The sequence below is a fragment of the Carassius gibelio genome, chromosome B1 (assembly GCF_023724105.1).
Source record: "Carassius gibelio isolate Cgi1373 ecotype wild population from Czech Republic chromosome B1, carGib1.2-hapl.c, whole genome shotgun sequence".
NCBI classification, from domain to species: Eukaryota; Metazoa; Chordata; class Actinopteri; order Cypriniformes; family Cyprinidae; genus Carassius; species Carassius gibelio.
In genome coordinates this window covers 28,708,015-28,723,483 of record NC_068396.1, presented here as the reverse complement: position 1 = coordinate 28,723,483, position 15,469 = coordinate 28,708,015, and the positions used below count along the sequence as shown (strand labels likewise).

The following is a 15,469-nucleotide window of genomic DNA, read 5'->3' as shown; positions in this document are numbered from 1 at the left end:
AGGTTAAATCCTTCCCGGTCCCCTCTATAACCTCTTGGGACCCGACTCTAGTGCTTATATCACTACAGCAGGGCCCATTCGAGCATTCAGTTGAGTTTCTTTCATTGAAAACTTTGCTCCTGCTTGCACTGGCCTCCATCAAGAGGGTAGGGAACCTGCATGCATTTTCGGTCGACGATTCGTGCCTAGAGTTTGGGCCGGCTAACTCCCAGGTAATCCTGAGGCCCCGGCCTGGATACGTGCCCAAGTTTCCACTACACCCTTCAAAAAACAAGTGGTGAACCTACAAGCGCTGCCCCTGGAGGAGGCAGACACAGCCCTGGCTTTGTTCTGTCCCGTCCGAGCATTGAGGTGCTACGTAGACCGGACACAAAGTTTCAGGACCTCAGACATAGCCCTGGCTTATCAGTCTCAGGGTGTGTCCTGCCCGTTCAGGTTGCGAGCTCACTCAACTAGAAGTGTTGCATCCTCCTGGGCGCTGGCTCGTGGTGCCTTGCTGACAGATAAAAAAAAAAGAAAAAAGAAAAAACATGATACCTAACCCTAATTAGCAGCACATAAAGGATGTTTTGGTTTGCACAATTGTGCTGAGCTCTCGAGGTTCAGACAAAGTACTTTTTTTCATCCTGGAAATCCACCACCCCAAACTGTTTCACTGCCAGAATGAATAAGTGAATTAATTTTTAATAGCATTTTTATTCAGTTGTCCAGTAAAATTATCAGCACATGAATAATACAATCTAAATACATTTGAAGCAAAATGCTTTTTTAGTAAAACTTTACTACAAAAAAAATAAAAATTAAAAATAAATTAAAAAAATACTCAAAAGTTTGAGATCAGTGAGCCTTCATTTTCTGAAAATAAATTAATACTTTTATTTAGCAAAGACACATTAAACTTATCAAAGATAAGAGTAAAGACATTTATTGTACAAGAGATTTTAAACATATTCTGTTCTTTTGAAATATTCATTAAATAATCTTGAAGAAGACAGAGAAATGGAAAAATAAAGAAAAAAAAAACTTTATGGCTTACACAAAAAATTAAGCCAAAATAAATATTTATTGAGCATATTAAAATTATTTCTGAACTGATCATGTGACACTGAAGGCGGGAGTAATGATGCAGAAAATCCAGCTCTGCATCACATTAATAAATTATAATTTAAAATATTGTAAAATAAAAAACTGTAACTGTAAATATTTTACAAAATACCGTTTTTTTTTTTTTATCAAATACAGACTATACAATTGTTTGTAATATATATAATTTTCTTTTTCTTAACCCAATGGCTTTTTATTTTCATTTTAAGCTAAAATTAAGAAACAATATTTAGTAAGGTTTATACTTGAAACAATGAAAAAAATGGATGGATAGGTGGCTAACAATAAACTAATCTCGTTCCTCATAAACTTTCTCCGCTTCTATCTTTTCCAACCTTGAGCTGCTTTCTCTTTAACAAAACATAAAATAAAAATAAAAGAAATCTTGTGTTGCACCTTAAAGGCATTAAATATTAAAGTCCATTTGATTTGCCTAAGAAACTGCCTCGACTCTGACCCTCATGAATATAAATAGACAGAATTCTTAGCCCATCTCACTATCTCTCTCTCTCTCTCTCTCTCTCTCTCTCTCTCTCTCTCTCTTTACTAGCTCTCACTCTCTTAATGAAAGGAATAAGCCCTCATTTCCTCATCTCATCATACTGTAATGTGACAACTCTGCTGTGGTGAGACGCCTAGGGAGAAACACTTTACCTGGAATGAGCAAGCGAGCGTGTGTGTGAGAGAGAGAGACAGACAGAGACAGAAACCAGGAGAGAATATGTGTGACCATGTGTGCACTGCACCTCAATGAAAAGCTATTCCCCAGCAGGCTTGTAATATGTATCCGGCTTGCACCATACCATCTGTACAGAGTGAAGCCTTTTCATCCGCCAGAGCTTCAGCACAGCTCGGAGCAGAGGACACCAAATTATGGAAAGTTTCCAGAATGTCAAAATGACCTATGTGGGTGTAAACGGTCACATATAGAGCTCAATGATAGTTTCACTTAGCTAGACTGGTCTAAAAGTCTGGTCCACCAAGAACAGCCTTAGAAAAATTAGCCTGACCAACATGTAAAGTAACCACTCAATTTTTTTTTTTTTTTGTGTGTGTTTTTTTGTGATGGTGTCATTAAGGGGGAGGTTAATCTAAAATAGCTGGAACCACAATAATAAACCAGCGCAGTAAAAATGTTTTAAATTATTTTACATTTCCAGCCAGCTGGCTGAAAAATCCACTTTAATCTGTTGTTATCTTAAAGGAACAGTTTACCCCCAAATGAAATGATCTCACCTTCATGACATTCAAGTAAATTAGTTTGTTTCTTTATCAGAAAAGATTTGGAGAAATTTAACATTGCATCACTTGCTCACCAGTGGATTTTCTGCAGTGAATGGGTGCCATCAGAATGCGAATCCACACAGCTGAAAATAACGTCACTATGATCCACAAGTAACTGAATGACTCCAGTCCATCAATTAACATTCTGTAAATTGTAAAGCTGTGTTTATAAGAAACAAATCCATCAACACATTTTCAACTTAAATCCACTATGTCGTTCTAAAATGCGAGTCTTCTATGCATAAAATTGCTTTCTCCATTGAAAAACTCATCTCGCCTGTATCAGGAGAGACATATGCACCATTTAAAAGCACCGTTTAAAAGCAAAAACAGTCCTAAACAAACTTTCTGTTGAATTTTGACATGAGAGAACAGGGGATGGATTTTTTTTTTTTTTTTTTTCAGAGGAAGCATAATTTTTGGCCAGATCTTCAAGATAGATTTCTTTTTTATAATCATGCAGCTTTTCACTTCACCAGACATTAAATGATGGACTGGAATGGTGACGATTTATTGTGATGTTTTTATCAGCTGTTTGGACTCTCATTCTGACGGCACCCATTCACTGCAGAGGATCCACTGCTGACAAAGTGACGCAAATTAATTTCTTCCAAATCTGCTCTAATTAAGAAACAAACTAATCTATATATTGGATGATCTGAGAGTGAGTAAATTTCTAGCAAATGTTCATTTTTGGATGAACTGTTCCTTTTAGGTGCTATTTCCGACCTGAACCTTAAAATGACTTTTGTTGGTGTATGCTAATGTAGTCATGTTGATTCAGTCATATTAATTCATATTTCAGATTTGACTAAATTAAATTAGAAGTTACTACACAAAACACATTTTAGGCTATCAGACCAAACACCTTACAGTGTCCAGAGATCAGTGAGAATATGTGTACTTCATAATAAAAAAATTCTGTCAACAAGTATGAGGCACATACTCCTATACAACTGCAAATCCACTGAATACTTTGTCTATATCAGTGCTTCTCAAATGGTGTTTTTTTACAACCTAAAATGGGCTAGGGTTAAGGACAGCAGATAAAAACAATGCTAAATGCAAATGACAAAATGCAACTAGAAATAAAAACATGCCTCATTAGGAAGTCAACATTTTAAAAAAAAAATGTTTTTCTCTAAGCCAAGGCACTACAGGCAAAAACATTATTATTATAATTTTATTTTTTATTTTTTATAAACTGGTCAATTTTGAGATTTTGAGCTGTTTGGCTTGTTGTTTCAGACTAGAGGAAAAAACATCCAAATTACACTTTTAAGTGTTTATTATATTATCTACTTGCGCTTGCAGATTTCAGATACTACACATTTTTTTAAAGGAATTGTTTTTTCTTCAAAATAATTTTTTCCTTCATGCACTGAGCAAGAACTCTCTACCTCAGTAGAACTTGTACACCAAGTAGTAGTACACCAAACTTTATTGCTATAAAATATTCTGAAAGTTTGGTTCATGTAACATTTGCCTGTTTTAACTAAATTACATCCCTAAAAACATGGTGATTTTTTTATTAAGCGATAAAAAAGAGCTATTCAAAATCCTCTCTGTAAAAACCTTAACCTCTAAAATGTCAACAAAATGTAACATAAATTTGTGAACCTGGCATTTTATGCAAATTAGTCCATATTTAATAAATTAACAATTATTTGTATTCTGAAACCAAAACTTGCAATACGAAAAAAGTTGGCAGTTATTAATGTAGTCAGGCAACTGGATAAGAATGGTGATATCTATTAATATGTATATCTATTATCTATTACTATGTATTAGTACCTACTCACCTTGGGTGTTTTGCCTTAAAATGTAAAAAAAAAACACTTTCTATTTCTTTTGTCGTTAATGTCAAAGTCTATGTGTCTAATAATAACTTCATTTTTCCCTCCTAAAAACAGATACGGTTTCTTCCACTTGATGCCTGATGTTAAATCCGAGTCCTGAAGCAAAACCAGTTGAGAACCACAGCTTTAACTACCAGACATAATACATTAATCTGCTACATGGACATCTAGATATCCGATCATTGATAATCTGCTCACATGGAGTTAGCGCATCAATTTAATAATTATTACTGCATAATTTAGGTCTTTACTCAATACCAGGCCCATAATTATAGCTTCTGGCCATGCCGCATTTGAAATGATCAGATCCCCGAATCCGATAATCTGACTATGATTTTCCATTGGATTCAAATGCCCCTTGTGATGATCTCACCTCTTCTAACTGCAACAGGAAGGTCACATTGCTGCCCATGTTGGCTGTGAGTTTGTCATCATGTGTTGTCAGGACTAAACCTCGAGGGGGGCGATTCGGACACTGCTGTTTCCTGGCTGTGTACATCTCCTTCACTCCTTTTGTGCAGTTATTCGCAACCACTTTACGATATCTGCAACACACAAACAAATCAAAAACTAGTTTGAAACATCTTTCTTTTGAGATAAACAATTAAATGGCTCAATGACATTCACATTGTTACTTAGCGTCTGGGTCACTGTATTTATCCTCTTGAATACAACAAGCCTGATAGATCCATTCTGAGTAGCTCTGGGTTTTTTATTGCTGGATTAATGGGTTTGGCCCACAATTTATGGGACACAATCTCTGAAAATGATAATCGCGTTCTTTCTCTGTCTCTTCCCTTGTCTATAAATTCGCACTCTTGCTCTGAATGGATATGCTTTCTGACTGATGTTGGTTTTAAATTAGGTTTAAATGAAGACTTTCCATTACACAGTGTTATCTGTCCAGCTAGGTCTCTTAGTATGGACTGTCTGTCTAGAAAGTTGATGCCACAATCTCCAGAAAGTTTAAAAGCCGCTCACGTCAATATGGCTTGTGCCTGCTCATCAGCACAATAAAGTTTAAATCATGGCTCACTTAATTAAAAATAACCATTTCCTAACACAAGATTGGTTTAGTGCTAGAAATATGAAGAGTCTGCATGTTGTATACAGAGAGCTTACCCTGTGCTGTTGAGGTAGTTTTGCCCTTGGCTGCAGCTTCGAGACAGTGTGGAAGGGTTGAACCAAAATGCAGGCAAACAGTTTCCATCCCCTCTTCTCTCAAAACCATAATCACTACAAAACAAAACAAAAAAAATCTCACATACTGTAAATAACATTTCTTAAATTTTGACTCGTTTGAGATATCAATCCATCCATAAAAACATAAATTCACTCCAGGTATGTTCGACTAGTTTCATACAAGGTCATCACAAGTTCAAATCTCATTTGTGACATTTTCTAATGCCGTTCCCTGATGCCTATCCTGTTAAACATTCTCCAAACTACCTGTACATCCTTTCATTCATGCACAGCGGCACATCTTGTATTCAAGCATGTCCTTCTTTTATGCCCTTGAGACAATTGCAGCCATTGAGATATATTAATTCTGGGATGACAAATGTCTTTTCTGCTCTGAGAGCTGCCGGCATCAACGTACTGTATGTCCTTAACGTCTTTCAGTTCTCTCTTCTCCCAGAAGCCCTGGAACCTGCTGAAGTGAATGTCTGTCCATATAATCACAGCTGACTTTGATTTATCAATTAATTACTGATCCACAACAAAACCCAGCGGACCACATGGCCCCTTTTGGCATCACACATTTGGGTTTTTAATTATGAGCAGTTCCAATCCGGCACTCAGATAAGAGTCAAGCTTTAAAATACACTCTAAAAACTGCTGGGTTGAAAACAACCCAATTTGGGTTATTTTGACAACCCAGCGCTGGGTCAAAAAGGGACGAACCCAGCGCTGGGTTGTTTTAACCCAACCAGTTGGGTTATCATATTTAACCCAGCCTGCTGGGTTGCCTTTTTTATGGTTTAAAATGACTATATTGCAGGGCTTAAAAAAACAGAGCAGGTGTTTTTTTTATCACTGTATTTCAGAAGGAAAACTACTGTATTTAAAAAATGTTCGATATCATTTCGCATGTGCTTGATAAGGCAGCGTTTGTGAGCTCAGCACCGCTCTGCAGCCGTTACCGGAGAAACCTACCTCTCCCGCTCTTAGCGCCTCCTGCTGGCAGAAAATAAACTCGCAGAGTGCAGACATGTGGGGAAACAATGCATTTCTACGTTAAAATTAACCCAAATTGAGCTAGGCATTAAACCTACAAATGTTATTCATTTTAAATATCACTTTTACACACAAATAATAATTACCAAAAGGAAAATATTTATTAAAAACAAGAGAAAAGTCAAAAAGTAACATGTTAGAAGAAATGCAGAAAAGGATGGCATTAACAGCTACAGAGTTCATAAACAAAGCATTGAACATTTGATGAATATAACTTAAGATCAAATTGGACTTTGTTCAATTGTATATATTGTATAAACATATACGAAAACACATACAATATATTTACAATTAGTTAGGTTTTTTTCCAACTATTCTGGCATGACAGTACACAAATAAATCACAACATTAACTTTGATATTATAACATTTAACAGACGCATGTGTGTGTGTGTGTGTGTGTGTGAAAGAATGTGAGCAGGTGTATGAATGACAGAGTGTAAACTAAACAACACAGAAAAAGCATTTAACTTTTTTTTTTTTAACAAATTATACACTTACAGTTTGTTTCATAGTCCATTAATACAGATCATGCATCACGGTCAATTTTCATGATCTCTTCAGCATAACTGATGTAGTCATGAAGAAGCCCCATCAGCACAGCATGTGACATCTTCTACATCATCCAGGGCAGCGTCCTTCTTTAAAACCACCGCTGCATCAGTTTAGGGGAAAGAAGATTCTCCTCTCTGACCAGCATTCATCCCAGTCACCGCCTGTTCTTCATCAGTGGCCTAAGAGAAACACATTTGAAAAAATTAAACATTTAATTAAACTATCCATTTTCAGGTAGAGGTGTAATCACATCTGTAAGGATAGGTAAATAATCGGTTTTAAAGTTTCAACACTTTGTGTGGTTGTTTAATGTGTCAGTCCACCACAGCGCTTCAGAATGCTATAATGGCAGCACTAGTGTGAGGACATGCGATATTGTTTGAATAAATATTGCTTTCAGAAAGCTTCTTTACTGAAACATTAAAACAGACATGACATTCACATACCTCACAATATTCATGTACATGGAGGGCTGCTCTTCAAACCGTTAGTTCACCAAATAATTAAAATGTTCATAATTTACTCTCCCCATGTTTTTCCAGACTCATACAAACTCTGCTCATTTTTTGGAAAGCATATGAATATATTTAATATTCTCTTTTTGTGTCCTCCATTGCTGGTCTGGGAGACCAGTATTTTATTTTGAACATACATGTTTGCTATCATATAATTTAAGATGTATTCATATATAAATATCAGAATTTACTTCTACAATAACTCTTTATTTATGAAGCTTGAAAATACTGATTATCTAAACTATAAATGGATTAACAAATATTATGAGAAAACTAAAAATATATTAATTTATGTTGTAAAGACAGACAAAAGTCTTATAGGTTTGGAATGACTTGAGGGCAAGTAAATGATTTTTTGTGTGAACTTTACCTCTAAGAGCGAAGACCAAGAATAATGACTCTCCAAATCAGACAACGCCAAAGTTGGTTTGAGTTCTGCAATAAAAAACACAGACATCAATGGTCTTAATGAAATGAGCACGTAATCACACTGTTGTTGCATCAAAATGTGAAGTAAACTGGCAGGAGACAACAGAAAAATTTATTTTCTAAAAATAACTTACATAAAATCTCAAAGGAATGATGCTCTCCCATGTCTCTTGCTTTTAACATCTACAAAAACAAAAAACAAACATTATTTTACTCTTAGTAAAAAAAACAACAACTGATAACATGAAATATGAAGTTTACTTGCCTTAAACGATATTTCCCTCTCTTCAGAAGAAGCTGAGAAAACCTCCTCACACAAGCAGACTTCTGTGTCCTCAACTCCAGTTAGTTTGAGTTCTGCAAAGAAGGGGCATCAATGGTTTCAATAAAATATTAACATATACATACATACATATATAAAATCACATTGTTTTTGCATCAAAATGTGAAGTTAACAGGCAGGACACAACAGAAACATTAATTTTCTAAAAAAAAAAAAGTAATAATAATTTAACTTACATCAGTCTCAAAAGAATGAAGTTATCTTGTCTCTGGATTGCAACATCTAAAAAAACAACAACATTATTTTAGTCTTAGTAAAAATAAAGATAACTTGATGTTATTCTGAAGTTTACTCTCCTTAAACCGTCTGTCCCTCTCTTCAGAAGAACACCTCCTCCTCATCCTCACACAGGTCTGTGACTCCTCACACAAACAGCTTCTGTGTCTTTAACTCTCAGCGCGAGGACAATGAAGACACGAGCTGGACAAGTCTGAAATATTACATGTAAAACATACTTTTAACAGTTACCACTTCAACAGCCTCAAAATAATTATGCTAGTCTTTACTACACAATGCCGTTTCCTTTAGGAGACAAACATACATTCAGTTTAACCGCGAAAAAAAAGACAAATTCACATGAGCGTAACCGTGACCATAACCGTCTGTTAACGCCTCAAAGAGAACAGATAATGTAAAATCTTATGTAAATATGACAAAATACATTCACAGACGTTATATTAAAAGTACATCCTCCGTTCAATAACGTTACATGAGGCAGTTAAGACCTCCGTGTCCGAGGCGAAAACCGCGTCCGTTTTTTTTATATATATATAACGTTAAGCTCCTTTGTTTCCGCCTTTCATAAAACCTTCCGCCTTTCATACAACCGGGTAAACAATAAAAGATAACTTTACATTTTGAATATTTAACGTTACTTACCATTGTCTTTCACTCGCTTCTCGCTTCTATCACGCTGAGAAAATGGCGGCTGCTCGCACTGGAGACGTACGATTTTGACGTGACGTGCGTGCTCTCCTTCACGTCCGCGTCCTCAACCCACCCCGCTGGGTTAAAAAAAAGAGTTATTTTCAACCCAAACTTGGGTTAAAACATCCCAAAGTCCTATCCAACGGCCTCAACCCAGCAGTTGGGTTGAAAAATCAACCCAGCGTTTTTTAGAGTGTATATTTGTGTGCTAGTGCTCAGATTATCCCCATACAAATGTAGTGTTATTTTAGGCATATATGGGTGATTCTTTAATTAGTAACACTTTCATTACTTATATATATATATATTTCATTGAAGAAAGTTAGCTGCTAACCAGCACCTAAGGAAGGTATGGCTAGGTATCATCTATGTAAAAATGCTACAGAATATTACACTTAGGAAAAATGTAACCTAAAGGGATCAAATACAATGAAAACAAGAGAGGTCCCAATATTTAACCCTGAGGTTCACCACAAATTAATGGTACTATACAAGATGAAAAAAATTCCAACCTCCACCAAAAATCTGAAAGATACAATTTAAACCATGGTCAGTGGTGTCAAAGGTCAAACTTTTTACACTGGGTTTTGTATCATTGTCATTGTGCTTTCTTGTTTGTTTTATATAAAAAAATGCATAAATAAATTAGCTTTGCCTTAATTTTGAAAACTAAAACATATGTCCTTCAGTAAAGAGTTAATGATCATCTTTGAAGTGGACTTTGGTATAATGTGTGATTTTGGACTTGCTAATACAAGTTAACATTCAATTTCCTTTGATCTTACATAAGTAAGAAGAAATGGAGTTTCTGAATTACAGTTTGCAAAACACAGATTGGTTTAGTAATGACATCTAATAAAGCTACTCTCAGATCATGATGTATGTATCCAAAAAATTAAAGGAACCTCTGATCTTTTAACTATAACTTATAAAAGATGTGCTTCTATTTCACTCTCATTTATATCATAATCAAACTGAAACTCAGTTGTTCTGTAAAATGCTCGGTGCTAGTATTGGTAATCCCTGTAAAGCCCACTGTTGCAGAATTACAACATCACTTTTAACAATAAAAAAAAAAAGTTTTTTTTTCTATTTTCTTTTTTCTCAAGACCACATTGACATTTTATTACATAGAGACAATACTTATAAAAACACATTTTAATATAAATTGAAATATATATGATTAAGTTCTTATTACAGAAATGTAACAGTAACATTATTGTTATCATTCTTGAGATCTATTATTATCTATTATAATTTACCCGTAATGTGGAATAATTACTTGCAAATATGAAATATATACAATATAAATAAATAAAAAAGTGCAATTATATTAGTATTTAAACACTACCCTAAATGCACAGTGTAAAGTGTTGATTGTTTGATGGTAAACAATATTTGTTTAAAAATAGGTAAAAACGAGGTCACCGAGGTTCCAATGATCTGAATGACTAATTTCCTGATTAAAACTCCTCATATGAATGTTTGCATGACATGTATAATTCAGTTTAGACAGTTTGCAAGAATGTTTAGCGTCTGTGATATGAAAATGATGGCTGCCAGACATGGGTGGATTGAACGAGGGTGAGGGTGCAGGCATAGCTCCTGCCAGTTGCTTTTCAATTAATTTGACACTTTAAAAAGTTAATCAACTGGGAAGTTTCAGATCAGTGTCAGGGATATCTTTATCTTTATCTTATCTTATCTAAAATATTTTAAACAATTTTTTTTTTTTTTTTTTTTTTTATAGCAATATCTGGCAACACTGCATCAGCGCTTGAACTAAAAATTTAAATAAAAAAGCCCACAGACAGGTTACTGCTGACAGGATACACATTCGGTAAGGCAAACACAAAAAATATCATATTATTCATCAGAAATGTTATCAACACTGTCAAAAACAATAGCATTTGACACTAGTACTACACAGATCTAGAACAAGTAGGTAACATAATGAAATGAAATAGCCTACGAAAACACTAGGCATGAAAAAGTCTATGCTATTTCATTCGGTAGGGTATATAGTAGCAGTACATTTTCACAAAGTAATGCAAAAAATATTCATAAGAGCACTAGACAAAGTAATCAAATTTTTTTTAACAAAAATGACAAAAGTAATGTTATCATTGCATACTGAAAAATTATCCACCCAATAGTTTTTTTTTTTTTTGATGCAATGAATATGGTATAATGTAACAGTGTTCATCTACATGTCTGTCTCTTTTAAAGTGTTCAGTGTATATAATGAGTTGTATTTGTATTGGTTATTATAGCACAATTTGTAACCCCATCCCGGACCTCACTAGATTTCAAACCCTGGATATGGCAATGCACACACACACACACACACACACACATATATATATACTATACTGCAATTATCTTAATTACAGTTGTCTTTGCTAAAACTGCATTACAGATGTTATTTTGTTCTTCTGTTAGTATCACCTATTTTATATCTGCAGATAAAAAGATGTGTTTTTAATTCTTACACCACAACCTAAAGCAATAACAATTATAAGATGAGCTCTCTGTATCAGAGCTAATGGAAAGAGACAACATATTATATTCCACAGAATAATTACTCTGCGTATCATGTCACAAGTTGTTTTTTTGCAATTAAAAGTTCTGTGAATCACAGTGAAGTTAGGAAACGTTGTTTTGTTTTTCAAGCATGTTCCTATCTTAAAACTGCAGGAAGAAATATGTACCGGTGGGCCGAACTGATCTGGACAATGAATACATGAAAACAAAATATCACAGAAGCTAATGGACTTAATTAAACTGCTAGTTTTTCTAATTCAGAAACAAGGCTGTATCTGGCTAATTTAAGATAAACAGAGAACTGAGTAACATTTTTAAAATGAATTAGCATGCAAATTACATCTGTTTAGTTTGTCATGTCTGTATCATCCAGACTATTACACCAACAAATCACAAAAGAACAAAAATAAATTAAATACAAAAATTGCAATGCAATAACTGTGAATTATTGTTATTTAAATTGTTTACACCAATAGAGAGAGAGAGAAAGAGAGAGAGAGAGAGAGAGAGAGAGAGAGAGATAGAGAGAGAGAGAGAGAGAGAGAGAGAGAGAGAGAGAGAGAGAGAGAGAAACTCTTCTGTTCTAGCAAAATCCTAAATTTATTCAAACTCTAATTAATGGCTTGAAGTTAAAAAAGCCTCTTGATAGGTGTATATATATATATATATATATATATATATATATATATATATATATATATATATATATATATATATATATATATATAGTTGCAATTCTGAACTCTGAAATTTGAAACATGTAGGTTTGGGTGTAGTATGCATGTCCTAATTGCTCATTTTCTTTCCTTTCTTAACCGCCCGTCAAAAACAAAACAGCAAAAATAACATCATGTTCATTTTCTTGTTAAGTTGACATATTATAATGATTTCCCCTGATAGAAAAATAAAAACAAGAAATACATGTTTTATGATGTGCTGCAGCTCTGGCTTTTATATAAGCTAATTGGAATGTAACTATTGGACAGAAGTTGAATTACAGATTTAGTTTTCAAGAGAAGATTACTGTGATGTCAATAGGTATTACAGTAGGTAATGCAGGTAATAGTCTAGACATATAGAGAGTCTGGCAGTAATATGTTACGTGCAAAATCATATAATCAAGATAATCAATGAATGTACAGTCAAGATTTTTTCACGATTACTGAACAAACTACATTATTTGTGCTGTCTCTTACAGTGAGTGGTATTTGCTAGAATTTCGGGGGAATCATTTTATTATGAAACTAATTTATTTGTAAAATAAAATGGTTTTGTTAACTTTTTCAAGTTAAAGGCAAGAAGTGTTCTGTAAAAACGGAAAGATTTCACTACTATCATCCAAAATCCACTTGATTATCAAATGAGGTTATGATCAGTTCTTTATATGATCAGTTTTTCATCTGTTCTTACGTAGTTATGCTTCATGCCACAGCAAATCAGAAAAATCTGAGTTTATTATATATATAAAACCTCCTTCTGAAATTCTTAATCAGTGAATGTCACAGACCTTTAAGAGAAGAGGGTGAAATTTCAGTGACACTGGAAAAAAAAAAGTGACACTGCTTTCTAAAAGATATATTCACATACTTTTGGGAAAAAGCAAAAAGAAAGAAAGATTTAGCTTTTGTCATATTTTAGAAGGAGGGTCCTAGCAAGGCGTTCATCTTTTTAGGGTGTCCATTCTTTTTATATTTTGAACAAAACATTGCTTAATGAAAAATTCTAGTATTAGAATCAAAGTACTGGGCAAATTAAAGACGCACAATAAATCTCAAAAGGCATTCTGGGCACTACTGGCATATAGAGAACACAAATGAACACATATCTGAAAGCATGTTAGCATCTCTTCACTGAGATTTGTAACTGTACTATTTGCTGCAAAACAATATCAAGAAGAACAGGAGAACATATTCAAGACAAAGTAAGGATACACAGTGCATTGTTGGCAGAAGATAAAACACTTGGTCTGTGAATGTGATAAATCCTGAAGTAGATCCTGAGGTATAAGACAACCTCCAGACGGGCAACAACAGACTATGATGAACCTCAATCTTCTTTTCTTCTCTCAGCCCTGCGGCCTTTAAAAGCCCAGAGACAGTCTGAATCCATGCATCTTGATCCTCAATAAGAAACCTTTCCCACATATACTGACCCTACAGAGGGGGTCAACCAGTCCACTGGTGTAGAAGCACTAAGTCTATTCTGAGATCTTTGAAAACAGCTCCCGGATCACAAGTGAACAGAACATGAAGGCCAGGCAGTTTTATAAATACATGTGATCCCACCTAAAGAGCAGAGTAGTGCACAAAACAACAGAAAATGTAGACCTCACCTTATGTTTACAGGAGTTTCAGGTCTTGCTCCGTTTGAACGGTTTGAATAAATACAGTAAAAATAGTAATATAATAGTATATTTTTGTTCGTATTTTAATGCTTTTTTTACATCTTGGCCAGGGGACTACAGATGAAAAATAGCCTTTTGGCTAATTCTGGCTTTTTTAACCATGTTTGTTCATGTGTTTTATGAAATTGCACTGTCCCCTTTTAAATAAACCATTAAATAAAATAAACAATAATGTGAAATATTATTACAATTTAATTTTTTTTTTTTTCATTTTAATGCATTATATGATCCTTCAGAAAACATTCTAATTTCTGGATTTGCTGCTGAAGACACATTATCAATTTTAGAAACAGTTGCTGATTCTTATTTTGGTGGAAACTGTAATGCTGGATTTTTAATGAAAATAAATAACAAAAAAAATTAATTTATTTGAAATACAAATATTGTATACCATTATACAGTAAATGTTTTAATGCCACTTTTAATCAATTGAATAAAACCTAACTAAATAAATGTATAAATGTATTGCACATTGCTAAACTATTTTGTTTTGAGCAAGCATGTGGCGGCCAAACTCAATCATATTAGTTGTAAACTCTGATTATGGTAGCCAGTTCGTAAGACCGTGAGACTAGAAAACTGAATGAACCATACCCTATAATAATAATCAAATATCTAAATTAAGATCACATCTAAAATGATGATCAGCATATAATTAGAATCAGTCTACATTTGAGACCTTCTTTAATTGGAGTCAGATCAAATTAATAACACAGTCAGTCTAAAGTAAATTAAACTGCTCAAGACAATTCTTCTAGAATCACGAGAAAAGATACACCTGCAGGAAATCACTGATGATGGGTGCATCTTTAGCTGTGTTCATTTGGTGTGTGCTGTAAACTCACCATTCAAAGTCGTGCGCTCTGCAAATACAGGGTTCTGCAGACAGGATCCTGGAGTTGTCCCATCCAACCATGCAGTAGTTTCCAGGACGACGCTTCATGTAGATCTGCTTTTGACCCATTATGCATGGCTCACCCTAAAAAAACCCTATCTAAGTCAGTTGCAACCGATATTGCGATTTCGAAATTGTGTGTTTGCATGTTTTTCGTTTTACCTGGTTATGCAGGTGCCAGGTTTGGTAGTCTCCCTCTGTGCACCTTCTGGTGAATATGGGCTTGTAGTCAATTTTGATAAGCTGCCATTCAGAACGATGACTGAAGTGTCCAAAAAACCTGCCAATTGACAAAGAAATGTTTAATTCTCATAGAGCGCACTCATTTTTAAGTGAAGCAGGACACTTTTATTAGCTGGCCCAGATGTGTAAG

At 34.4% G+C, this 15,469-nt stretch overlaps 1 protein-coding gene across 1 annotated transcript in view; it reads right to left on the bottom strand.

The window, feature by feature from the left end:
• The window catches only part of sorcs3a (sortilin related VPS10 domain containing receptor 3a), a 207,272-nt gene that overhangs the window by 20,938 nt on the left and 170,865 nt on the right, over window positions 1-15,469 (bottom strand). The window contains exons 15-18 of the mRNA XM_052546258.1: window positions 15,259-15,376; window positions 15,047-15,180; window positions 5,370-5,483; window positions 4,621-4,792 (exon numbers count right to left, since the gene is read on the bottom strand). Of these exons, the coding sequence (XP_052402218.1) occupies window positions 4,621-4,792; window positions 5,370-5,483; window positions 15,047-15,180; window positions 15,259-15,376 (538 nt within the window). The remainder of the gene's footprint in view (window positions 1-4,620; window positions 4,793-5,369; window positions 5,484-15,046; window positions 15,181-15,258; window positions 15,377-15,469) is intronic.